The sequence below is a fragment of the Physella acuta genome, unplaced genomic scaffold (assembly GCF_028476545.2).
Source record: "Physella acuta isolate Inbredline_101_S28 unplaced genomic scaffold, ASM2847654v3 ptg000331l, whole genome shotgun sequence".
NCBI lineage: Eukaryota > Metazoa > Mollusca > Gastropoda > Physidae > Physella > Physella acuta.
The window spans coordinates 320,877-348,771 of NW_026731850.1; the positions used below are offsets into that span (position 1 = coordinate 320,877).

The 27,895-nt window shown below is 38.7% G+C and overlaps 1 protein-coding gene across 7 annotated transcripts in view; it reads right to left on the reverse strand.

Annotated features, from left to right (window-relative positions):
• LOC131940790 (synaptosomal-associated protein 25) overlaps positions 1-27,895 on the reverse strand; it is a 71,928-nt gene that overhangs the window by 26,766 nt on the left and 17,267 nt on the right. For 4 of the 7 annotated variants that reach the window (XM_059299605.1, XM_059299607.1, XM_059299602.1 and 1 more), the window contains exon 3: positions 14,873-14,914. In XM_059299605.1, coding sequence (XP_059155588.1) covers positions 14,873-14,914 — 42 coding nt within the window. Of the gene's footprint in view, positions 1-13,418; positions 13,468-14,872; positions 14,915-27,895 lie in introns of all 7 variants that reach the window. The other 3 variants (XM_059299603.1, XM_059299609.1, XM_059299604.1) reach the window with 1 other exon arrangement.

Genomic DNA, 27,895 nt, shown 5'->3' on the forward strand with positions numbered 1-27,895 from the left:
AAACACAATAGCCAGCATGTGGGGAGGGGGGGGGTCAGTTTTGTATTACAGCAGTCACACAGTATAGCTAAATTAGAACTCAGTCAAAATGTTCTATTTATAGTCCAGACTTTTTTTTACTATCTTTATAGTTGGCTTGACGACTGAATAGAGGAGGTCTAATTCATTTCAAATAAACCGCAAATAGTTGTAACCAAGTGCTTGATTTCACATGCTCATGCCTTGTAAAGAAAATAAATAAATCCAGTCACTTTAGGAAACAAGTAATGAGCACGTGGACATCTAGAGCAAGTCAGTTTTAATCTAGCCAAGTTCTAGGTTGCAACAGCATTTGCCAACAGAAGAACACAATTATAAGAAACGTCAGCGAGATTCGCCAGCTAGAGATGGCCACTACGTCATCGCCATTATCCAACCGTCCTTTATGGATCTATTGAACTCTGAGAACTAGAGAGTTGAAGGACGTTTGTTTATGTGTTGGTTTCACATTACAGCACGCGAGGCAAGGGGGTGGGGCTACTTCACAAGCAAAAACTAAAGTTTTATAATACGTGTTTTCAATGTTTTGTTTAACTCTTGATACAGACTGCACTGTTAGAAAATGCTCGTTAAAATCCAACTTTACAAAAATTAGAAAACAAAGAAAATGTAAAAATAAGTATTGAGAACGCCGCATTAATTGAAAGTATAACCACATAAACCAAGTTGAAATAAATTCAGTTTCCATGCAGGTAAAGAACACAAAGCTAAGACAAACAAACATTTAGTTATCAGTTTCTGAAGTGGAATTTAGCGTTTGTTTCGTTTTCAAAATATTTTTTCTGGTACTTTTGTAAATAAATGAATATTTCGAAATACACTAGTTTAAAAAAAAAGAAACTTTAAAGATATTTTCTCTTATTTGTTTGAAAACCCGTATATCTAGAATCCTTAAGGTGACCAACTGTGTAAGATAACCCGCTAGCTGGCGGTGGTAGGCAGGGAACAGATACCAGGGCTGGTCATCCACATCCATTATAACCTATTTCAATGTTCTGTACACCATCAGCAAGACGCCCATTAATGTCCACAAGCTAGTCAACAAGTGACTTAAGAACAAGATAGTATCTATCACAATTTGACAATATGTCGATCCCCATATCGTGACGTTGTATGGGGTAATCAGTATGCTGATCAGTAAGTGATGATGGTGTATGTAAGTGATGGTGGTGTATGTAAGTGATGGTGGTGTATGTAAGTGATGATGGTGTATGTAAGTGATGGTGGTGTATGTAAGTGATGGTGGTGTATGTAAGTGATGGTGGTGTATGTAAGTGATGGTGGTGTATGTAAGTGATGGTGGTGTATGTAAGTGATGGTGGTGTATGTAAGTGATGGTGGTGTATGTAAGTGATGGTGGTGTATGTAAGTGATGGTGGTGCATGTAAGTGATGGTGGTGTATGTAAGTGATGGTGGTGTATGTAAGTGATGATGGTGTATGTAAGTGATGGTGGTGTATGTAAGTGATGATGGTATATGTAAGTGATGTGGTGTATGTAAGTGATGATGGTGTATGTAAGTGATGGTGGTGTATGTAAGTGATGATGGTATATGTAATTTATGTGGTGTATGTAAGTGATGGTGGTGTATGTAAGTGATGGTGGTGTATGTAAGTGATGGTGGTGTATGTAAGTGATGGTGGTGTATGTAAGTGATGGTGGTGTATGTAAGTGATGATGGTGTATGTAAGTGATGATGGTGTATGTAAGTGATGGTGGTGTATGTAAGTGATGGTGGTGTATGTAAGTGATGGTGGTGTATGTAAGTGATGGTGGTGTATGTAAGTGATGGTGGTGTATGTAAGTGATGATGGTGTATGTAAGTGATGATGGTGTATGTAAGTGATGATGGTGTATGTAAGTGATGATGGTGTATGTAAGTGATGATGGTGTATGTAAGTGATGGTGGTGTATGTAAGTGATGGTGGTGTATGTAAGTGATGGTGGTGTATGTAAGTGATGGTGGTGTATGTAAGTGATGGTGGTGTATGTAAGTGTTGATGGTACGAACGACAAGCGTGCGGCTGGCTGGTGTGAGAGAAAACCCGATATGGATAAGACATGTAGCTAAAATACGAGGCTACAACGGTTTGAATCTTGAATACGTGATTCAAATAAAAACAACTACTTCAGATAAGAATAAAATATTCAGTCAATTTTTAATTAATAGAAAACAGAATAGAAAACAACAACAATGTAGGGTAAACGCCAACCACTTAGACATGTTATATCACAACAGTGATGACAGAATATGGCTAATCCCATAACAACCTAGGAACCCATCGCGCAATTAAAATATTGAAATGAACGACATCTTCATAACGGGATAATGGTTTCAATGTTGGACTCAAATGAACAGCCATAATTAAATTAAGTCCGGTCCTGACCCTACAGACCCAATGCAAAGCCCTCTAAGACAAGAACAAATTACAGCATTTCGAGGCGCGACACCCGGCACAATCGCAATCCAATCGCATTGATAGTCCATCTCGCCTTCTTCTATTGATAATCCATCTCCACCCTAACATCCCAACGAGAAAGACAGTTTCCCATCTACTTTACCACCCTCCTGCACTCGCGGACAATACGGTCCGTCCTTCCCAGACACCCCCATCCTTTACACATAGACCAGCATTTCCCATAACCTTGACCACTTAAGGACATTTGGGTCATCCCTTCTTACTTGCCCCCCCCCCCCCCCCATAACATTATTCCACGATGAAAAAAAAAACCTGTCCTAAAGGGTACAAGGAAACTAAATGATACTTCTTTACTTTCTACACCAGCCTACACAGTCGTATTGCTAGACAAGACTGCGACATTGTACAACTTTACGATACTAATATAGAAACACTACCTCAGACGTATTAAACTCCACTATACAACTCCACCATACATGTAAACACCACCTTACATACAAAATAGTATCTTACAGTCTTACATCTAATCTGTAAATACTATCTTACATGACGAAATCAGTTCAACAGTTAAACCATCTTATAAGGACAATGGTCAGATGATCTTATCAGGACAATGGTCAGATGATCTTATAAGGACAATGGTCAGATTATCTTATTAGGACAATGGTCTGATTATCTTATTAGGACAATGGTCAGATTATCTTATTAGGACAATGGTCAGATGATCTTATTCAATGGTCAGATGATCCTATCAGGACAATGGTCAGATGATCTTATTAGGACAATGGTCAGATGATCTTATTAGGACAATGGTCAGATGATCTTATAAGGACAATGGTCAGATGATCTTATTAGGTTAATGGTCAGATGATCTTATAAGGACAATGGTCAGATTATCTTATTAGGACAATGGTCTGATTATCTTATTAGGACAATGGTCAGATTATCTTATTAGGACAATGGTCAGATGATCTTATTCAATGGTCAGATGATCCTATCAGGACAATGGTCAGATGATCTTATTAGGACAATGGTCAGATGATCTTATTAGGACAATGGTCAGATGATCTTATAAGGACAATGGTCAGATGATCTTATTAGGTTAATGGTCAGATGATCTTATAAGGACAATGGTCAGATTATCTTATTAGGACAATGGTCTGATTATCTTATTAGGACAATGGTCAGATTATCTTATTAGGACAATGGTCAGATGATCTTATTCAATGGTCAGATGATCCTATCAGGACAATGGTCAGATGATCTTATTAGGACAATGGTCAGATGATCTTATTAGGACAATGGTCAGATGATCTTATAAGGACAATGGTCAGATGATCTTATTAGGTTAATGGTCAGATGATCTTATTAGGACAATGGTCAGATGATCTTATGAGGACAAAGGTCAGATGATCTTATTAGGACATTGGTCAGATGATCTTATTAGGACAATGGTCAAATGATCTTATTAGGACAATGGTCAGATGATCTTATTAGGACAATGGTCAGATGATCTTATTAGGACAATGGTCAGACGATCCAATCAGGACATGTAAGATTAGTCTTTTTCTGGAATGGTCTGTAATACGAACCGTATCCACATACTGAAAAAAAATAGGCATTCCAAAAGCCCATTCCCCATATTTTATCTAATTATGCAATGGATATCCAACTAGATTTTTTTTGTTAAATCATAAAACCTCTCAACATGACAGTTTAACGACCACATGCTGGTAAATGGGTGTCCACAGCAACAAAAAGACACATCGGGGAAAATATATACAGTAGTGTGTGGAAAAACGGCAGGGAATGTTGCCCTAATACGTTTACACAGACCGCAAACTGAGGAGCACTTGGGCGCTGAGTCCCTAATGTGTGACGCCATTTGAGCGAAGCAAAGAACCCTAGACCAGTCCAGCGTTAAACTGAGTGGTGTTTCATACAACCGCAGGGAGAACAGCACAACTGGATGTCTTTATTTCCTACAGGGAGAACAGCACAACTGGATGTCTTTATTTCCTACAGGGAGAACAGCACAACTGGATGTCTTTATTTCCTACAGGGAGAACAGCACAACTGGATGTCTTTATTTCCTACAGGGAGAACAGCACAACTGGATGTCTTTATTTCCTACAGGGAGAACAGCACAACTGGATGTCTTTATTTCCTACAGGGAGAACAGCACAACTGGATGTCTTTATTTCCTACAGGGAGAACAGCACAACTGGATGTCTTTATTTCCTACAGGGAGAACAGCACAACTGGATGTCTTTATTTCCTACAGGGAGAACAGCACAACTGGATGTCTTTATTTCCTACAGGGAGAACAGCGCAACTGGATGTCTTTATTTCCTACAGGGAGAACAACACAACTGGATGTCTTTATTTCCTACAGAGATTATCAAGACAAATGTAAGATTAATGCTATTGGGTTTGTTGATATAGAAAAGCCGGGGAATGTGTCCTATCTGTGTCCAAATAATGACACAATAATGGGACGTTCTTTGGCTGTAAGGTAACTGGTTGTATGTAAACTACCAACAAGAAAAAACCTAATCAACACCCAATCATGGCTCTAAACATAATTATAAAACTAACGCAATAAATTATATTAAAGTAATACCTAACACGCCCATACAGAGTTTCATAAAGACTTATCAGTTGAAAGATACAGATTATATTTAATACTATTTCATTTTGTTTACTATATTTTGAAGGAATAAGTAGAGATAGGAGTTAGTTACACATAAATCAATATATTTATGCAGCACTGTGTTCAACGGCTTAACTGGGGATTTTCAGCGCTACGATTATCTGATCAACACAGCGAGCAGTATGACAAAACGTCATTAGAGCGAGGGAGGGAGAGAAGGAAAAAAAAACAAGCGCATGAATCGTTTCACAACTACAAGAAAATACACGGCCAGTTTTTTAAATCATCGATTTAAAAACAAAACAACTGTCTGCTAATGCATATGGTTTACGATGATTGATTTACTTCTCCCAAATCAATAATGATTTTTTTTAACCGATAACTATACAGCAAGATGGAGAAACACGAGAAAAGGCAACATTTGCTAACGATTTAAAACGGCGAATACACGTGTATGTATGAGAGTATATATATATATATATATATATATATATATATATATATATATATATATATATATATATATATATATATATATATATATATAGGCATAAATAAAGAGAGAAAGATAGATCTACTATAGCAGCCAAGAGGTGTGCAGTGTATGATCGTGTGCTCTATGTCTAATAGAAAACCATTTAAGCTAAAGCTGTGTGTGTTCACCATCACGTGATCGGTGTGTGAAGGTTCAATGAGACACAGCAGAAACAACACGAAGATCAACTTTGCTCCAATAACGGGCTACAGCAACAACGGACTACACCAAAGACCAGTATAGACAGAGGCAACAAAAGAAGAAAAATTCAGAAACAGCTGCTGAAACGTGTTGTTGGGCATTAGCCGATCGCGCCATTTGGAATCAATAGATTTAAGCTGCGAGAAGGAAAGATAAAAAAAAATATTTTCCTATGATCGGCGGGCTCGTGGCAGGCGATGACAGCTTAACACGTCTAACAACAACAGCACAGTGGGTCACCCTGACCACTACCATTCTCTCCCCCACCCGCTGGTTACTGCTGCAGTACTGGCGTTAGAACCGTCACTTTGGTCATTGAATGGTGTAGTCTACACACGACGTCATGCAACGGATGGATCATATCTAAGAATATGTCGAAATTCGTTCAATCCTTTATTTAGAAACACAATTCAGCGAAAATTTACGTTTCAGGATTTCTTTTTGCCCTTAAAAAATTCAAAATAAACGTCATGTTATTTTTCCCTCCTCACCAAAATCTAGGACAGATATCTGAGGCTTTAATGGTGGTAAATATATTCTTACCCAATACAAATAACAATAAGTCTGTTTGCTGGGTAACCAATCAAAAATTTGCCCCACTTCTGTAAATAGCCAGGGAAAAAATGAAAATAGAGACAGAAAGCCAGAAATACTCTGTGTTGGTGATTTGATGAAATCACGATAAAAAAATAAACCGCGCAAATAGCTATTTATTTCATTCTTTTAAATTAATTAAAATTGGATTTTATTTCTGAAAGGTCGGGCTAAGATCGGCAAAAAAGTAGGCGGAATGTCAACAAAAACAGAATGTTGTTGTCCTGCTTTAGGACGGTAGCTGATGTCTGTAAAAGCGGTGGTGGTGGTGTGTGAGGTAGGGGTTGTGGTGTGAGGGAGCTGGGTGTGAGGGATGTTGTGAGAGAGAGGAGGTGGTGCTATAAGGAGGAGTGGTGCTATAAGGAGGGGGTGGCATTTGTCCATCTACAAAGCTTGGTTTCAAACGACAAAAGCAGCGGGCTTATAATGATGTCAATCCCTTCAAAACTAATGTAATAACAACATATTCCTAGATGTAATTGCATCTAGTTGTGAGGCACTTTGAAACGCTATGAGGGGGAGGGGGAGGCTTATTTAATTGAGACGAGATCCATTCAGCCTGTCTAGAACTATCTTTACAATGACTATATTTTGTATAAGTGTCTACCCTTGGCTATTTTCGACAGATAAAAAGTGGAATCGGAAGTTGGGTGCACTAAACATATCACCAGCTGGAAGTGGCAGCACTGATACCCGTCTTTCTACTATACCAAATAGCAGCCATAAGATGAAACAAAGCCTTGTTTTTCCCCGACTAGATAAAGCACGGGAATAAAACTCTTGTTTCTTCAGCCCACGCTCACAAGTTCCAAATAGCTATTTCTCGTGTTCCCCCCGTGGATGCAGTGACTATTTTTAGGTGTCTATAAAAATCCACAAGTGTGTTTCTTAATGGAAACTTGGGCGGGTGTCTGTGACTAGATGGTTTCCGCCGCTGTTCGACGCCAGAGCCCCACAAACGCCATTAGCACAATGGCAGGTCAAATTTGAAAACAGGACGGATGGGAATCTGGGACGCTCGCCTGATAACAGTCATATGGTTTTAACTAATTAAAAATTTTTAATGATGAAAAAAATGTTCATTAAAAGGCATGAGAGGCGCATTAAAAATTGAGCAAAGCTGGCGTCAATTGAATAGAGTAACATCGACACGAGAAAATCTATTTAGCATATTCATGTCTCGGGTTTAAGTGCAAGGCGGGCTCCTGCAGTTTGGCCTTGTGCTACTTAGTCCTACTTAAAAATGTTTAGCTCCAGAGTTCCAGAGCTTAAGTAAAACTACAGCTATTAATTTCGAGTTAATTCTTTTCATTGTTACTTTTCTACAACGATAAGCAAAGCTAAGATTTTTCCAGGCAGTCTGAAGAAATAGTACATATGAGAGATGTATATGAATGTCTCGGAGTCTGGGCACGATGTTTTCATGTGCACATTTTCTCTGTGAAACTCGTTAAACCGTTTTCTATCGTTTCAAAGTTATAAGACACCACTTTTCTCAACAATTGAAGGTTACCGACCTATGGCATTTTACACCAAAAACCACCTGATGAAACCTCGCTAGTAAAACACGTGTATGTAGTGGGATGAAAGGAGCGTCGTGTACCATCCAGCGAGACGGCGACATTCACAGCAAGGTATTTAAAGCTTCACGCCCGCCGTGTTATTAACATACAGACATGTGATTATTACATGCATTCAGCTGGAAGTTTTCATTCTCTCACCCGTGTCTTTAATGTCAGGGTTGTGAAGTGCACTGGATAAAAATACTATCGGGAAGTCTCGATGATTGAGTATTGTGTCAGATGGAGGTGAGTGTACATGATACACTATAATTAATGATGACAAGTAAATCAAATAGTAAACACAGTAACCGTCACCTATTGCTTAACGAGACCTTTCAAAAACTTACTTCCAAAATATAACAACTTAAAACAAGTTAATAATTTTAAAAATGTGATTTACTACATCCATTAATGTGTGATATTAAAGTTAAAGTTGAGAAAAAAGAAATGTTTAAAAAGTATAAATAATTGATGCGCGCTTGTTTTATTTTAATGATTTCTTTCCCTTATCAACCAAAAAAATGGATGTAGGGTATTTACACATTTATTTGTTCAAGGAAAGAAAAGTTTTAAAAGTGTCTATATTCCTAGCCTAAGTGGCTCTATAAAAAGTCGAAAGATCACAAAGGGTTGATGATCTCAATCACTCGCTTCCACAGTGGTAAGATATATTTGTCGAAAGTAACAAGCCCGTTGGGCTGAGAATATATCTCAACAGGAGCACAACTGTTCAAATATATACAGAAGGACAATCTTTTTGCTGTAAGATTTTAATGATGAATTGAAAGCAGGTGATAAAGACTGTATGTGGATACGGATTTTCTACAAGAACCTAATGTTATCATTTTTTTTTAAGTGACCACATTCGCCGATTGATTGTTGGAGTGTCTAACTGTTGTATTGTTTCATAAACCATCCTCAATTAATCTGCTAACCTGTCTGAAGATATAATAAGCAATGTGGTAAAGCTTACACCAACACAATTAACGTTTGTATTTGTGTGTGGGGAGGGGGGGGCTAAGTGCAAGGAGAAAGGGAGATGGAGATAGATTTGAGGAATTATTTTCCTTGTTTACAACATTACAGCAACAAATAGCACTAAAATAACAGGATCGCACGCTTCCATTTCTCAAATTACAAACCTTAAACGTTGTTTGATTGGCCAGCGTCGCCCACTTTTCCAAGGTAAAAAAAAATGGAAATTCTCAGTATGGGCTGGGCTGGATTAATAGAAAGTGTGTGTGGATTGGGGTGGGGGTGTGAGGGGGGGGGGGTGTGAGGTAGTGTGGGATGATCATGATGAACTAGACAGAAGCTGATACTTTCTGTTTAGAAAGACAGAAGCCAAAAGATAAACAGACCGGAAGTCAACTTTATAATGTGTCTCACTGTTCCTTTTCTCCTAAGTCAATTAACACAAGATTATAATGGCATTTCCCTTACACCAATCAACACAAAAATATCATGCCATTTCCTTTATATCAACCAACACAAAAATACCATGCCATTTCCCTTGTATTAACCAACACTGGAATATCATGCCATGTTTCTTATACCAATCAACACAAAAATATCATGCCAATTCCCTATAACCAACCAACACAAGAACACCATGCACTATTTGACCACCCACGATAAGAAGCTTGAGGCTAATTGACCGGTGACTAGAAAATACGATGATTGATCAACAGGAAATATTTTCACACAGCAAACAATGCCTCACATTTATTCAAACTATTTTTTTCCTTAGCCCAACAGCGAGTGATGTATTTATAGAAACAAAGGTCGCTGGTGTGATCTAAGTCTGTACCATCAAAGAAACACCGCATGTGTATTTTAAAATCATTTTTTTAAAATCAATATTAGCGTGTATTTGTATTTTAAATATCATTATATTCCTCGCCCCCTCTTTCTTTTAAATAAACACAACATGTACCTTTTTCCTTCAAATAGTCAAATTATTTAAAACTAACTTCATTAGAATGTAACTCGCCCAGGCATTACTCCTAAAGTTTTCCCAATAAAGTCACAGGAAACATCTTTTCCAGAAGAATCTAATCACACTAATCAAGCATTGGTATATTTAAATGAGTGAAAGGGGACGGAGAGCATAGAAACCATGGGTTGAGGAGCACTAGGCTACTGGCAAGACGAAATATTAATAGCCCAGCCGGTTCTTTAAAAAAATTCTAAATAAATGGCCCAATTTTGAGTCTCAGAATAGTGCCGTTTCAACCGAGACCTAAAACAGTAGAATCAGAATGTGAAATGGGCGTTTATTTTCATTGATTTCGTGACCGCGGCTCCCAAGGAAGACTAAACAACAGTACTCTGGCTGTCTGTTATTGTAATCAGCTCGCTAGTTACAGGGGTTCTAAACTTTGCTGAGATGGCTGACTCCCAAGGACGTCTAAAAAAGGGTACTCTGGCTGTTATTGTAATCAGCTCGCTAGTTACAGGGGTTCTAAACTTTGCTGGGATAGCTGGCTCCCAAGGACGTCTAAAAAGGGTACTCTGGCTGTTATTGTAATCAGCTCGCTAGTTACAGGGGTTCTAAACTTTGCTGAGATGGCTAGCTCCCAAGGACGTCTAAAAAGGGTACTCTGGCTGTTATTGTAATCAGCTCGCTAGTTACAGGGGTTCTAAACTTTGCTGAGATGGCTAGCTCCCAAGGACGTCTAAACAAGGGTACTCTGGCTGTTATTGTAATCAGCTCGCTAGTTACAGGGGTTCTAAACTTTGCTGAGATGGCTGACTCCCAAGGACGTCTAAACAAGGGTACTCTGGCTGTTATTGTAATCAGCTCGCTAGTTACAGGGGTTCTAAACTTTGCCGTGATGGCTGGCTCCCAAGGACGTCTAAACAAGGGTACTCTGGCGGTTTAAATCTATTTCATCTTGAGGCAGCATCCCATGTTTAATTCTATGCCATCTTGAGGCAGCATCCACAGTTTCTCTGCCATCTTGAGGCAGCATCCCATGTTCTATGCCATCTTGAGGCAGCATCCACGTTTAATTATCTGCCATCTTGAGAAGTTTAATTCTATACCATCTTAAGGAAGCATCCATAACTCTATGCTAGCACATAACACGATTCAAACAGTTAATTCCATTACAGCCCCTAACATGTTCTATTGATATAAATATTTCAAACCCCGAAGACGTGCCACAACGGGCAGCCCCTAGACTATATCCAGCCTATCCATGTCTCAGGAAATTAGACCTGCTTTAATATGCAATAGCTGTCCACACGATAAGACACGTGTGTTGTATCTAGCTCTCACCTGAACATCTTTTACGTTATTTTTTTTTAAGTTTTCTTCTGTAACAAAAGCTATTGTATACGGCAAAGTTGTCCGGCACTTCAAATTAATTCACAAGGAATGAGTTTTTGGAAGGCGCATAGCTTACTAAAAGCTATTCGTACACTGTCCAATCTTATATTATTGGTCAGTGTAGAAATAGCCTTACAACGAACAATAGCTTATTCGTAGTTCACTACGAAATAGACACCCTGTTTTCAACAGACACCATCCACTTCTCTCTCCTGCACCCTCCCCTTTCCGCCGTTGACCTTCCAACACATTGACGCGCCATACCGTAATCCGCTGAAACATGCAACATCACAGACGAAAGCTGCCTTGGTGAAATCGATGTATCCACCTACGGTTTGAGGCCTTGTCGCCGAATAGCGTTCAACTAGTCCAGATGATTGAGCTCATGTTAAAGCCAGACTACATCCGCACTACTGGTAGTATGTCTAGTACATGTTTGGTATTGCTGTCCATTGACAAAGAAATGTATACAGACCTATTGGACGCTACGGAACGGACTACCACCGTAGAGCTAGGTTGACAGGGACAATAGATAAATACAGGTTTGATGAGCCCTCGCCTAATGTCTATTATCATGCATCGCTATCATGAAAGTGAGGACCAGATGCCGACACAAGACATCCTAGTCCAATCTGCTGGACACTGGCCACAACTATAAAGTCAGCTGACCAGCTAATGCCGCCCCATTCGTCTGTTTCATACAGTAACACATACAGGCTGCTAAACGTAGAGAGATGACCTACTGAATCCGGCAGTATACTGACTTAAGGCATTGAACTTTAAACTAAAGTACAGTACAAGTCTTTAGTCAGTGCCCAAGCATAGATAACCGTATTTTTTAAAAATGTATCCGTCGTGTGGGTGTATGAGAAATATATGAGAAATATTTGAGAAAAGTATAAAATTGACTGCAACATGATTAGCTAGGCTGTAAGAAGACACCGGTGTGGGTGTATGTGGGTGAGGGAATCAATGCAGGCCCTGGGCTGGCGTCATGAGAATACATCAGGTAAGCGAGCCCAGCTTACAGGCGGGATCTGCTCTTCGTGATACAAACACGTGGGCGGAAGTCGCTGATACAACCTCACGAGCAGTTTAAAATAGACGGCCGGATAAATAAATAAATGAATCTGTTGCTGAGTGGAAATATAGCTCGCTTGTCTGTTGTTTGAAATGTTAAAAGTCAGAGGACAGCCGCGGCTAACAAGCCTGTCTTCGCGTGGGCGTTTAATCGTCTCGTTTTAATTAAAGAAGCTTTTAGGTAAGCTGAGAAGTGGTGTCCTAAATACAGGCGACATAAAACATTGTCCTCTGGAATCCCGGCGATGGATGGGGGTTGCCATGGCAACACAATAGCTGGAATGGCTTTGGAGAAACGTGTTTACGAGTTTGTTGGTAGAAGGTAGTTTGAGCAGTGGTGGAGGGTAGTGTCATCAGAAGTAGAATGTAGTGTAAACAGTGGTAGAAGGTAGTTTCAGCATTGGTAGAAGGTAGTTTCAGCATCGGTAGAAGGTAGTTTCAGCATTGGTAGAAGATAGTTTCAGCATTGATATAAGGTAGTTATCAGTAAAGGCGAAAAGTGTCGGTAGATGCAAATACTAAAATGCATATTTTTGCTTCTCAGAACCAAAGCCTCATTATGTTATGGAGACCATTATATTACTTAATATAGATATGTATACACAAAAAAATACAAACATTTGACTGAAGGCGGCATGCATGTAAATAAGCTTAAAAAGCTCTAACTAAAACAAAATTTAAGTAGAAATCTGTAGCTCAAAGATAGAGGTCTGGCATCGAAAATGGTCGGAGATTAAATTAAAAAGTAAAAAGCAGAGACAATAGTACATAAATAAATAGGGTGGTGGGGGCCAATACACCAACTTTAAAAAGCTTAGAACATAATAATATATTCATACAAAACTACACCAAAACACGGAGAAAAATAGTGCATCCAAAAAACTGCTCAACGGAACATCCAGGGTAGGTAAACTAAAAAGGGAAACTACTCTAAAGAAAGCAACATTAAAATGGCTATAAGAAATACAACGAATAAGCTACTCTTCCAAATACCGCTTACCTCCCTGCTCATCCAGCATAACCAAAGTCTTTATCCCCGCTTCCTTACTCTGGTTAAGGTAAGAATTGATTTGTCATTATTCTTTTTATATGGGTGGGAATTCTAGAGATAAGGCACACTACAAGGACCAATTGTCTTCAAGGAGAACTGGAGTGTTTTCATTTTGTTTCATAAGTTTGATATGATGGCAGCCTCCGGTTACTAAGCCTGATGGCCCCACTCAAAACATGTATGATGGCCACACTCCATACAGCACATGTATGATGGCCTCATTCTCTTAAAACAACACATGTATGATGGCCACATTCCCATACAACACATGTATGATGGCCTCACTATCTTACAACAGCATATGTATAACGGCCTCATTCCCTTACAAAAGCACATGTATGATGGCCACACTCTCTTACAGCACATGTATGATGGCCACACTCTCTTACAGCACATGTATGATGGCCTCATTCAATTAAAACAACACATGTATGATGGCCTCGCTCCCTTACAACAACACATGTATGATGGCCTCGCTCCCTTACAACAACACATGTATGATGGCCTCGCTCCCTTACAACAACACATGTATGATGGCCTCGCTCCCTTACAACAACACATGTATGATGGCCTCGCTCCCTTAAAATAACACATGTATGATGGCCTCGCTCCCTTAAAATAACACATGTATGATGGCCTCGCTCCCTTACAACAACACATGTATGATGGCCTCGCTCCCTTACAACAACACATGTATGATGGCCTCGCTCCCTTACAACAACACATGTATGATGGCCTCGCTCCCTTACAACAACACATGTATGATGGCCTCGCTCCCATACAACACATGTATGATGGCCACATTCCCATACAACACATGTATGATGGCCTCATTCAATTAAAACAACACATGTATGATGGCCTCGCTCCCTTAAAACAACACGTATGATGACCACACTCCCTTGCAACACATGTATGATGGCCATACTATCTTACAACAACACATGTATGATGGCCATACTCCCTTACAACAACACATGTATGATGGCCACACTCCATACAGCACATTTATGATGGCCTCGCTCCCTTAAAACAACACATGTATGATGGCCATACTCCCTTACAACAACACATGTATGATGGCCACACTCCATACAGCACATTTATGATGGCCTCGCTCCCTTAAAACAACACATGTATGATGGCCACACTCCCTTAAAACAACACATGTATGATGGCCACACTCCCTTACAACAACTCATGTATGATGGCCATACTCCCTTACAGCACATGTATAATGGCCTCGCTCCCATACAACACATGTATGATGGCCACATTCCCATACAACACATGTATGATGGCCTCACTATCTTACAACAACACATGTATGATGGCCTCGCTCCCTTAAAACAACACATGTATGATGGCCTCACTCCCTCACAACAGTAAATGTCAACACTTACCTCTTCACACATTGCCAGCATACGCCGGGTACTCTCCAGGGACTGAAAATAGAAAAAAAGGGAAAAAATTACAAATAGAAGTTCCTAATCCTTTCTAGCAACAGTTTTAAGCAGAGAGCTTGTTCGTCTTACTTTTAGATTCAACAACTCAGCTATAATCTCTGTATATCATTATTTTACCTCGACGGGTTGTTTGGAGAGTCATCAGAGTTGAAGAAAGACGTAAAAATTCTTCCTTCAAAATGTATTTTAATTTACGATGTAAATCTTAGCATTTAAAATAACTTCAAATAAAAAGAAAATATTTGTGATGATTTGGTTTATTCACCGATACCCAATAATTTTAAAAATTAACTCTTTAACTTTAATATATAATTAAATTATAGTAACCATCGATTGGACAATCGCTACTTAAAATGCAAATTTCATGCTTAAGCTTGTATATGTATTGGTTCTGTCAAAACCTTAAGGAATACTGTTTTCATAATTAATAAACCGGGAGTGATCTCCCCTAAACTTTCTCGAATATTCTTATATAAAACAAAAGGGGATGGGAACTCGGGATATAGTTATGATTTTTAATCCATTTTAAATACATAAACTTTTTAAAATAAAATAGAATCTCATAGAAAAAAGTATTGCACACCAAGTGAACGCCGAATAAAGATGTTCATAATGGTGCGCAATATTATTAGTACTTTATAAATTTAGGTGCGTTTTTGAGAAATCGGAAATAGCGTAAATTAGTACTTCCCGTCAATGGAAATTACTCAAAATTTAACAGAAGGTAGAGAATTAGATCTTTTACTTACATGTGAAATTTCATTTATCTATCTGAAATAGTACTCAAGTTATAGGCTTTTGAAAAATTCAAAGTAGAAAAAGTACCACTTCCGGTTATCGGAAATCGCTCAAAAGTTGATACGGATCTACTATTTTGATAACATACTTATATATGAAATTTCATCAACCTAGCTGTAACGGTACTCAAGTAATCGTGTTTACACATACACAGACACACACACACACACACACACACAGACACACAGACATACGGACAAGATTGCAAAATTATGTTTTTCCGTATCAGTGAGGTGTACAACGTCGAGATTTGTAAAAATCTCGATTTTTTTTGCACGATTACAATACTTTCTCTATACTACGTATATACGAGAAAGTAAAAATGTAGTGGGGACGCCATCAGTTTCAATTTACGAGACAGCGGTGAGATACTGACTGCTTTAACTAACTATTGAACAGACAACTTGTGTCTATCGTCATCCATAACTAGAGAGATGATTGTGTGTGTGTACACATGGTGAGTGATGTGAAAACAGTTTAAACAAGGTAATTAAAAAGTCTAGTGACAATTTTAGCGCAATTTCCTTATGTTATCTAAAAATAGCTCTGTCGTAGCGTAAATCAAGAGCAGGGTTAGTAAAACCATTGGTTAAAATACATGTTTTATTTACAATAGAGTTACATGACTAAAAACCATTGCGCACCTAGCTACTGAACGTGATGAAGCAGCCATTGAACGTGATGGCGCAGCTATTGAACGTGATGACGCGTGTGGTGTGGTTGGAAAACATGCCTACTAATTCGGTCCAAATTTTAATTAATTAAAAAAAATTTTGTGACCGAACGAAAGAATATTTTTGAAAACTTTCTTCGGCAATATTGTTCTAAATTATGGCAGGAATCGATTGGTACATGTCGCTAAGTCGTCTGGTTGCCGATATATGGGCCAAAAACTGCTTTTTTCGATGTTTTTTTACTTTTCCGGGAAATCCATGAAAGAAACCCGGAATTTTTATGGCCTATGTTCATCCTCGTAACTTGCTGAACATAATTGCTTTTGTAACTAGTCATCGATATTACTTCGTTGAGGAGGAGATACGACTTAAAGCCCGGACACACATTCATACATCCATTCATTCATCCATCCATACATTCCCAGAAATGACGAGTTAATAAACGCAATTCTCCAGAATGGAAATTGCGCTAAAAAACAATCGAAGGAAGATGTGTTAGGGTGAAGGATGTAGTCAAATCCCAACAAATACAATACATTAGCAGTGACGTAATCTGCATCACATCACGTGTATGCATGGCGTGATGGCATGGAATTACATAACAGTAGTCACAGGTTCTAAATAGGAAAACCGGGATTTTCCCAAAACGCACGCTAACATTTATGCTTATTACTAATTTGTTTGAAGTGGTAATTAAATTACCATTATCAGCCTAATTACAAGATATACCGCTGATACTTCGAGTGAGTTATTATTAGAATGAGACGACTCGCCAGTCGACAACATGACAGACAAAGCTAGACGCGGCTCGGCCGGAAATAGAACAGACGGAGATGCTTGTCCGGTTCTAGAACTCATTGGCAGGTAGCAGACGTCAACCACTGGCAGCTTTTGGTCGGCTTTGTTGTCATAATGATAGTGTGAGGGGTCTGTTGGTGTCATAGTAACATGGTTATAATAGGGGTCTGTTGGTGTCATGGTAACATGGTTATAATAGGGGTCTGTTGGTGTCATGGTAACATGGTTATAATAGGGGTCTGTTGGTGTCATGGTAACATGGTTATAATAGGAGTCTGTTGGTGTCATAGTAACATGGTTATAATAGGAGTCTGTTGGTGTCATGGTAACATGGTTATAATAGGAGTCGGTGTCATGGTAACATGGTTATAATAGGAGTCTGTTGGTGTCATGGTAACATGGTTATAATAAGGGTCTGTTGGTGTCATGGTAACATGGTTATAATAGGCGTCTGTTGGTGTCATGGTAACATGGTTATAATAGGGTCTGTTGGTGTCATAGTAACATGGTTATAATAGGAGTCTGTTGGTGTCATGGTAACATGGTTATAATAGGCGTCTGTTGGTGTCATGGTAACATGGTTATAATAGGGTCTGTTGGTGTCATGGTAACATGGTTATAATAGGGTCTGTTGGTGTCATTGTAACGTGGTTATAATAGGCGTCTGTTGATGTCATGGTAACATGGTTATAATAGGAGTCTGTTGGTGTCATGGTAACATGGTTATAATAGGAGTCTGTTGATGTCATGGTAACAAGGTTATAATAGGAGTCTGTTGGTGTCATGGTAACATGGTTATAATAGGAGTCTGTTGATGTCATGGTAACATGGTTATAATAGGCGTCTGTTGGTGTCATGGTAACATGGTTATAATAGGAGTCTGTTGATGTCATGGTAACATGGTTATAATAGGCGTCTGTTGGTGTCATGGTAACATGGTTATAATAGGAGTCTGTTGATGTCATGGTAACATGGTTATAATAGGAGTCTGTTGGTGTCATGGTAACATGGTTATAATAGGGGTCTGTTGGTGTCATGGTAACATGGTTATAATAGGAGTCTGTTGATGTCATGGTAACATGGTTATAATAGGGGTCTGTTGGTGTCATGGTAACATGGTTATAATAGGAGTCTGTTGATGTCATGGTAACATGGTTATAATAGGAGTCTGTTGGTGTCATGGTAACATGGTTATAATAGGAGTCTGTTTATGTCATGGTAACATGGTTATAATAGGCGTCTGTTGGTGTCATGGTAACATGGTTATAATAGGAGTCTGTTGGTGTCATGGTAACATGGTTATAATAGGGGTCTGTTGGTGTCATAGTAACATGGTTATAATAGGAGTCTGTTGATGTCATGGTAACATGGTTATATAAGGAGTTTGTTGGTGTCATGGTAACATGGTTATATAAGGAGTCTGTTGGTATCATGGTAACATGGTTATAATAGGAGTCTGTTGGTGTCATGGTAATATGGTTATAATAGGGGTCTGTTGGTGTCATGGTAACATGGTTATAATATGGGTCTGTTGGTATCATGGTAATATGGTTATAATAGGCGTCTGTTGGTGTCATAGTAACATGGTTATAAGAGGCGTCTGTTGGTCTTTCCATGACCGATTATTTTTTACAATACCTAAACTATTTTCGTAAAAAGGTGTTTAAAAAATAAATATTTGCCTCCTTTTTAATATGTAGTTTAATTGTAATGTTTGGCGACAGTAAAACTAAGTTTAGCGACAGTAAAACTATGTTTAGCGACAGTAAAACTATGTTTAGCGACAGTAAAACTATGTTTAGCGACAGTAAAACTATGTTTAGCGACAGTAAAACTATGTTTAGCGACAGTAAAACTATGTTTAGCGACAGTAAAACTATGTTTAGCGACAGTAAAACTATGTTTAGCGACAGTAAAACTATGTTTAGCGACAGTAAAACTATGTTTAGCGACAGTAAAACTATGTTTAGCGACAGTAAAACTATGTTTAGCGACAGTAAAACTATGTTTAGCGACAGTAAAACTATGTTTAGCGACAGTAAAACTATGTTTAGCGACAGTAAAACTATGTTTAGCGACAGTAAAACTATGTTTAGCGACAGTAAAACTAAGTCCAGTAAGTGACAGACACCTATTGGCAACAACGAAACAGTGAATAAGATAAATACGATGTAAACATCGATACAAACAGATAAGAATGCATGATTTTTTGACGTTTACTGTATGCACTCTTCTAACCCTTTGGACGGCTCAATGCTAGCCTACAACCATCTACCGTTCATATTTTCACCGTGTGGCTGCTTAATTATTTGTACTACTCGAGTTGCGGTACAGCACTATATAATGGCATGTTTAAGTTGTTCCACTGGCAATCTGTTATTTTACCAGCAGTTGAGTGCTGGTACAACACTCGACTGTTAGCACTATCAGATAACCAAGCTGAAAAACGAGCGCCTGTGTTATCAGGATTATTGAATTGTAATAAAAAAATATTTTTAAAAAATACGTCGCCAACATTTGCAAAGCGAGCCAAATCTAAACAGTTCAAAAATAAATCAAATCACAATCAATCAAACGTTAAAAAAACGTTTTAATAACAAGCTTTTATGTAATGATGCACTAAAAAGTAGAAAATAAATTATAGACTACTATTTAAATAACTATAAAGAAAAGCGTGGGTCACTTTAGTATCTATTGGATACCTTTACTAATATTTGAGAAGAGACCCACGCTTTTCTTTATAGTAATTTAAATAGTAGTGTATAATTTATTTTCTACTTTTTAGTGCATCATTACATAAAAGCTTGTTATTAAAACGTTTTTTATGAATTTTTTTTTCAGTACTTTACATGTTTTTTTTGCAATAGTGTTACAAGACTAAAAACCATTGCGCGTCTATTGAACGTGATAGCGCGCAGCTATTAAACCTGATTGAACGTGATGACGTATGTGGTGTGGTTGGCTAGACATGCCTACTAATTCGGTCCAAATTTTAATTAATTCATAAAAAATTAATTAGGCATCCAATTAAGTCAAATTTAGATTCAGATTGCATTGTCTTCATGTCTTGACCCACGTGCCAACTGTGAATCGTATCGGTCAAGTAGAACTGTCCGAATTTTCACTCCTGCGTTTCCATCTAGACAGACAGACTGTCGACAGAATGACGACAGAGGAAGTGAGTTAAATAAAAGCTTGTAAAAAATTCATAAAAAACGTTTTAATAACAAGCTTTTATGTAATGATGCACTAAAAAGTAGAAAATAAATTATAGACTACTATTTAAATAACTATAAAGAAAAGCGTGGGTCACTTTAGTATCTATTGGATACCTTTACTAATGTTAAGGAAGACACCCACGCTTTTCTTTATAGTTATTTAAATAGTAGTCTATAATTTATTTTCTACTTTTTAGTGCATCATTACATAAAAGCTTGTTATTAAAACGTTTTTTATGAATTTTTTTTTCAGTACTTTACATGTTTTATCTACAATAGAGTTACATGACTAAAAACCATTGCGCGCCTACTGAATATCACGTTCAGTAGGCGCGCAATGGTTTTTGAACGCAGCCATTACGTGGTCGTGATGGCGCAGCTATTGATGACGCGTGTGGTGTGGTTGGATAGACATGCCTACTAATTCGGTCCAAATTTTAATTAATTCATAAAAAATCAATTAGGCATCCAATTAAGTCAAATTTAGTTTCAGATTGCATTGTCTTCATGTCTTGACCCACGTGCCAACTGTGAATCGTGTCGGTCAAGTAGAACTGTCCGAATTTTCACTCCTGCGTTTCCGTCTAGACTGACGACAGACTGACGACAGAGGAAGTGAGTTAAATAAAAGCTTGTAAAAAAAATTCATAAAAAACGTTTTAATAACAAGCTTTTATGTAATGATGCACTAAAAAGTAGAAAATAAATTATAGACTACTATTTAAATAACTATAAAGAAAAGCGTGGGTGTCTTCCTTAACATTAGTAAAGGTATCCAATAGATACTAAAGTGACCCACGCTTTTCTTTATAGTTATTTAAATAGTAGTCTATAATTTATTTTCTACTTTTTAGTGCATCATTACATAAAAGCTTGTTATTAAAACGTTTTTTATGAATTTTTTTTTCAGTACTTTACATGTTTTATTTACAATAGAGTTACATGACTAAAAACCATTGCGCGCCTACTGAACATCATGTTCAGTAGGCGCGCAATGGTTTTTGAACGCAGCCATTACGTGATGGCGCAGCTATCGAAGGTGATGACGCGTGTGGTGTGGTTGGCTAGACATGCCTACTAATTCGGTCCAAATTTTAATTAATTCATAAAAAATTAATTAGGCATCCAATTAAGTCAAATTTAGTTTCAGATTGCATTGTCTTCATGTCTTGACCCACGTGCCAACTGTGAATCGTGTCGGTCAAGTAGAACTGTCCGAATTTTCACTCCTGCGTTTCCGTCTAGACAGACAGACTGTCGACTGACGACTGACGAGGAAGTGAGTTAAATAAAAGCTTGTAAAAAGGACAACATTTTCAATATATCTTTAAATTTTTCACAATAAATCGTTTAACCAACAGTGAAGGGGGGGGGGGGGGGGTAGAAGAAGGGGAAGAGAGGAAGGGAGAGGGACGCAAAGAAAACAATCGAATCAGTTATTACATAGGGAAAGTTGACGTCATATTCCCCATTATCGATTATCATCATAGCAATCCCGAGCGGTGACTGGTCCCCGCAGACCGACCATTACACCCGGCCGTCCAGGACTGGGCCCGGTGTGGTAATAGACATTTTCTTGTCCAAATTTCATAACGGGACACGGACATTCTCAGACCATTTGCCCGACTATTGCAGCTTTACGACAAGCTTTGGAGATTCATCTCTCTGGCTGGGTACTCGCACCGTAAACTCTAACAAGGCAATACAAACGGTCAAAATACAGAACCTGACTGAACAGAGAGACGGCAGTCTATTATGGGGCGGTATTTTTTTTCTATATAAATATGTATAGCAGAGATGGAAGTTTTATATCCACACGATCAATACGAGTTAAATATAGAAGACTCGTCCAAAATCGGATTCAGGTGTTTTTAAAGGGTGTGATAGTTTTTTTAACACGTGGGCCTATGTCTTCACTGGCTCCACGGTTGTATGTGTTGTGATACGTATGTCACTTACGGCTCAAGTGTTACACCAAAACAACTAGTTTTCATTACGTCAAGTATTAGTGTTGTTGAAAGTACTTTAAAGATAGTTTAAAACAAAAATAGTAATAAACAGAACGATAATGTATATTTAATTGATTGTTTTTCTAACAATAAACAACTAGAAAAATATAATTCTTCCGTGGAATTCTCTCTAGTACGGCAACGAACTGCTAGCGTTGCTACAGTTTTAATTTACAAGTTAATGGCATTCTACATACGGATTATACATATTTAATACAAGTGAATATAATCGCCTTAGTGTCGCTAGTTTTAATTTACAAGTTAATGTAATTGAACATACTGATTATGTATATTAATACAAGCTCGCATTACGAATCTTACATCCCTCCCCCCAGCCGAATGATAATATTAAAGTGAATGTTGGTTCAGCTGGGAAATATTCCATAACCAATAATTAATGACCAAACAGTTGGACAACTTAATCAATACTTCACTTCATCGGCTCTAAGTAATTCATCTGGCAGCGAGTGGGTGAGGACTGGACCATATAACACAATTTATTGCAGCAGTCGGCGTGAAAAGGTGGCTTCAGTACGTCCTACACCACTCAACAGCCGCGCTGGTCGATACAGATGGCTTCTTGTTCAACTTGTTTTAAAAAACCTAATCAACAACAGCGGGACGCGAGCTAGGATAATAAACTTGCTGAAGGAGACTAGCAACAAAAGATGGGGAGAGTAACTAGACTAATACCCAGCGTTACAACTAAGGATAATAAACTTGCTGAAGGAGACTAGCAACAAAAGATGGGGAGAGTTACTAGACTAATACCCAGCGTTACAACTAAGGATAATAAACTGGCTGAAGGAGACTAGCAACAAAAGATGGGGAGAGTTACTAGACTAATACCCAGTGTTACAACTAAGGATAATAAACTTGCTGAAGGAGACTAGCAACAAAAGATGGGGAGAGTTGCTAGGACTAATACCCAGTGTTACAACTAAGGATAATAAACTTGCTGAAGGAGACTAGCAACAAAAGATGGGGAGAGTTACTAGACTAATACCCAGCGTTACAACTAAGGATAATAAACTTGCTGAAGGAGACTAGCAACAAAAGATGGGGAGAGTTACTAGACTAATACCCAGTGTTACAACTAAGGATAATAAACTTGCTGAAGGAGACTAGCAACAAAAGATGGGGAGAGTTGCTAGGACTAATACCCAGCGTTACAACTAAGGATAATAAACTGGCTGAAGGAGACTAGCAACAAAAGATGGGGAGAGTTGCTAGGACTAATACCCAGCGTTACAACTAAGGATAATAAAGTTGCTGAAGGAGACTAGCAACAAAAGATGGGGAGAGTTACTAGACTAATACCCAGTGTTACAACTAAGGATAATAAACTTGCTGAAGGAGACTAGCAACAAAAGATGGGGAGAGTTACTAGACTAATACCCAGTGTTACAACTAAGGATAATAAACTTGCTGAAGGAGACTAGCAACAAAAGATGGAGAGAGTTACTAGACTAATACCCAGTGTTACAACTAAGGATAATAAACTTGCTGAAGGAGACTAGCAACAAAAGATGGGGAGAGTTGCTAGACTAATACCCAGTGTTACAACTAAGGATAATAAACTTGCTGAAGGAGACTAGCAACAAAAGATGGGGAGAGTTACTAGACTAATACCCAGTGTTACAACTAAGGATAATAAACTTGCTGAAGGAGACTAGCAACAAAAGATGGGGAGAGTTGCTAGGACTAATACCCAGTGTTACAACTAAGGATAATAAACTTGCTGAAGGAGACTAGCAACAAAAGATGGGGAGAGTTACTAGACTAATACCCAGTGTTACAACTAAGGATAATAAACTTGCTGAAGGAGACTAGCAACAAAAGATGGGGAGAGTTGCTAGGACTAATACCCAGCGTTACAACTAAGGATAATAAACTGGCTGAAGGAGACTAGCAACAAAAGATGGGGAGAGTTGCTAGGACTAATACCCAGTGTTACAACTAAGGATAATAAAGTTGCTGAAGGAGACTAGCAACAAAAGATGGGGAGAGTTACTAGACTAATACCCAGTGTTACAACTAAGGATAATAAACTTGCTGAAGGAGACTAGCAACAAAAGATGGGGAGAGTTACTAGACTAATACCCAGTGTTACAACTAAGGATAATAAACTTGCTGAAGGAGACTAGCAACAAAAGATGGAGAGAGTTACTAGACTAATACCCAGTGTTACAACTAAGGATAATAAACTTGCTGAAGGAGACTAGCAACAAAAGATGGAGAGAGTTGCTAGACTAATACCCAGTGTTACAACTAAGGATAATAAACTTGCTGAAGGTGACTAGCAACAAAAGATGGGGAGAGTTGCTAGACTAATACCCAGTGTTACAACTAAGGATAATAAACTGGCTGAAGGAGACTAGCAACAAAAGATAGAGAGAGTTGCTAGACTAACAATGGGGAAGAGTTGTTAAAATAACATCCAGCCTAACGTGAATTATAGGACTTGTCTACCCATACGCTTGGACTTGTGAGGGTGGGGGCCGCGTTAAAGCCCCACCATATTATTGTTAATACTTTATCGTTTCCTGAATGCGGCAAATGCGTTTGGCGGTGTTATGTGCCTTACGGTCCTGTAACTCCGGAGACCGTTTTTGCCGGCTTGTGAGGCTACAAGGGTTTTCGTTCAGTTGTCGGCTTGAATGTCGTGGTCCACCCAGATTTAAGCACAGGGGGAGCCATGGGAACTATTTAAAATAATTACAGCGGCCCAATCAATCTACACTTCTTAGCTCGTTTATTGATCGAGCTAATTAACAAACAATTACGTCCAAATATTATTTATTGGCTAAATTAATGATGCATAAAATGTAGAAGACATTAAAAGCAATTTCTTTTTAAAAGAATAAACTAAAGCAACCGAACGAATGGCTTTTAAAACAACTTAATAATTTCGTTGTGCATGTTTTGAAAAAAAAAACCAAACGTGTTAACTAATATTGTCTTATAGCGTCAGGCACTTCAAAATGGGGTGGGGGAGAGATCTGACAGCTGATGACCACAGACTTTAACAACTACATGAGCTGAAAGCTGAAGACCACAGACTTTAACAACTACATGAGCTGACAGCTGAAGACCACAGACTTTAACAACTACATGAGCTGAAAGCTGAAGACCACAGACTTTAACAACTACATGAGCTGAAAGCTGAAGACCACAGACTTTAACAACTACATGAGCTGAGACAGCTGAAGACCACAGACTTTAACAACTACATTAGCTGAAAGCTGAAGACCACAGACTTTAACAACTACATGAGCTGAAAGCTGAAGACCACAGACTTTAACAACTACATGAGCTGAAAGCTGAAGACCACAGACTTTAACAACTACATGAGCTGAAAGCTGAAGACCACAGACTTTAACAACTACATGAGCTGAAAGCTGAAGACCACAGACTTTAACAACTACATGAGCTGAAAGCTGAAGACCACAGACTTTAACAACTACATGAGCTGAAAGCTGAAGACCACAGACTTTAACAACTACATGAGCTGAAAGCTGAAGACCACAGACTTTAACAACTACATGAGCTGAAAGCTGAAGACCACAGACCCACTCCTACCAGACCCACTGCTAGAGATGAGATGAGATGAAGACCACAGACCCACTCCTACCAGACCCACTGCTAGAGATGAGATGAGATGAAGACCACAGACCCACTACATGAACTGAGACAGATGAAGACCACAGACCCACTCCTAGAGCTGACAGATGAAGACCACAGACCCACTCCTAGAGCTGACAGATGAAGACCACAGACCCACTCCTAGAGCTGACAGATGAAGACCACAGACCCACTCCTAGAGCTGACAGATGAAGACCACAGACCCACTCCTAGAGCTGACAGATGAAGACCACAGACCCACTCCTAGAGCTGACAGATGAAGACCACAGACCCACTCCTAGAGCTGACAGATGAAGACCACAGACACACTACATGAGCTGAGACAACTGAAGACCACAGACCCACCATATGAGCTGAGACAACTGAAGACCCCATACTTCTACAACAGACAAACGCGATATAACAAGAACAAGAGCCATTTCTTGAAGCTTTGTTCCTCACGTTCAACATGCTGTAACAAGCGGTTAATCTCACATTGCCCATTCCGAAAAAAAAAATCGATTGACCAATCAACGAATAGGTTACACATCTCGTGGGTATTAACAGAGAGTAAACTGTGATAGATGTATGGAGAAAAAAACTCATTGAAATAATTGTGTGGATCCTTAAAGTACGTATATTTTCCCGACTACGAGTCTAATGAGCACACGGTGGGATGTACAATGGGCACACGACTCGAGTGCTGCCACAGAGAAGAGAATCAAGAGATCGCCCTGTCGAATATAGAACAATTACACCAACATCAGCAGTACTAGAAGCAGAGGGGGGGGGGCGCTTTTATGATAAAAGTATTTGATCCGTTTAAAAATAAGTATTATATAACCTGATTATTTTCACGAATAAGAACCTGAGAAAAACATTCCCAAGTTATTTGTATTTTTTTTTTGGTAGATCTAAAACTAAGCTAAGCCTAGTATTAGTTCAGGTCCTGGTTAAACTTTCTAACCCCAGCCCTGAAGCTAACAGCAGGGGGGGGGGAAACGGTCCCTTCCGGCGTTCTTACAAAAATATCAGTTTGCGCTTCATTATGCGTTAACTCTGACTTGGGTAGCTTGGTGCAGAGATTAATTAACTGTTGCACACAGGTAAGAATTATAAGAAAGCGTGCATCACACACATGCATGGGTTGCATCCTCACACAAAAATATTGGTATAAAACGTTTCTGGCCATCAATAGCAGCGCTAGTAAAAAAAATCAATTCTACAATACATCAGAGACAATTGTGTGCTCCACGATTTAAGATATTGCATTAAGTTTTACATAGCGTGGCTACAAACTACAGTTGTGCTAAACTCATATATTTTCTAAAGAAATGCAGCATTAACATATTTAACAAAAACTGCGTGTGGTTTATTTGGGGTTGTTTTTTGTTTGGTTTTTAGGGGGGGGGGGGGGGGGGAGGGGGTTGTTTAAATATCACTTTTTCAGGAATTTAGAAAAAAATAATAATTCCAAAACTGTTTCACCTACTAAGTGTACTGCTCAGAGCTACAGAACGATTTTACTATCCGTCATTTGACGGTTAACTGTCATACATGTAACGAACGCAGGAGTCGCTAAGCAAACATTCGCTAATTATCTCTTTTAATCCCATCTCCACCCTATACGAGACGTGCCCTGTCATAAAATATCCACCCACACCCCTAGCTGACCTGGGAGCGGTGTGTCATATAAAATATCCTCCCACACCAATCTCCCTATTCATGAGCCATGTCTTACCCCACTGCCCCCCGCAACAAATTCTAATGCATATCAGAATTGTTCTTTTCTCCAAACCACAACCCCGACCCAACCCCAACCCATACTGACGTTTTCGA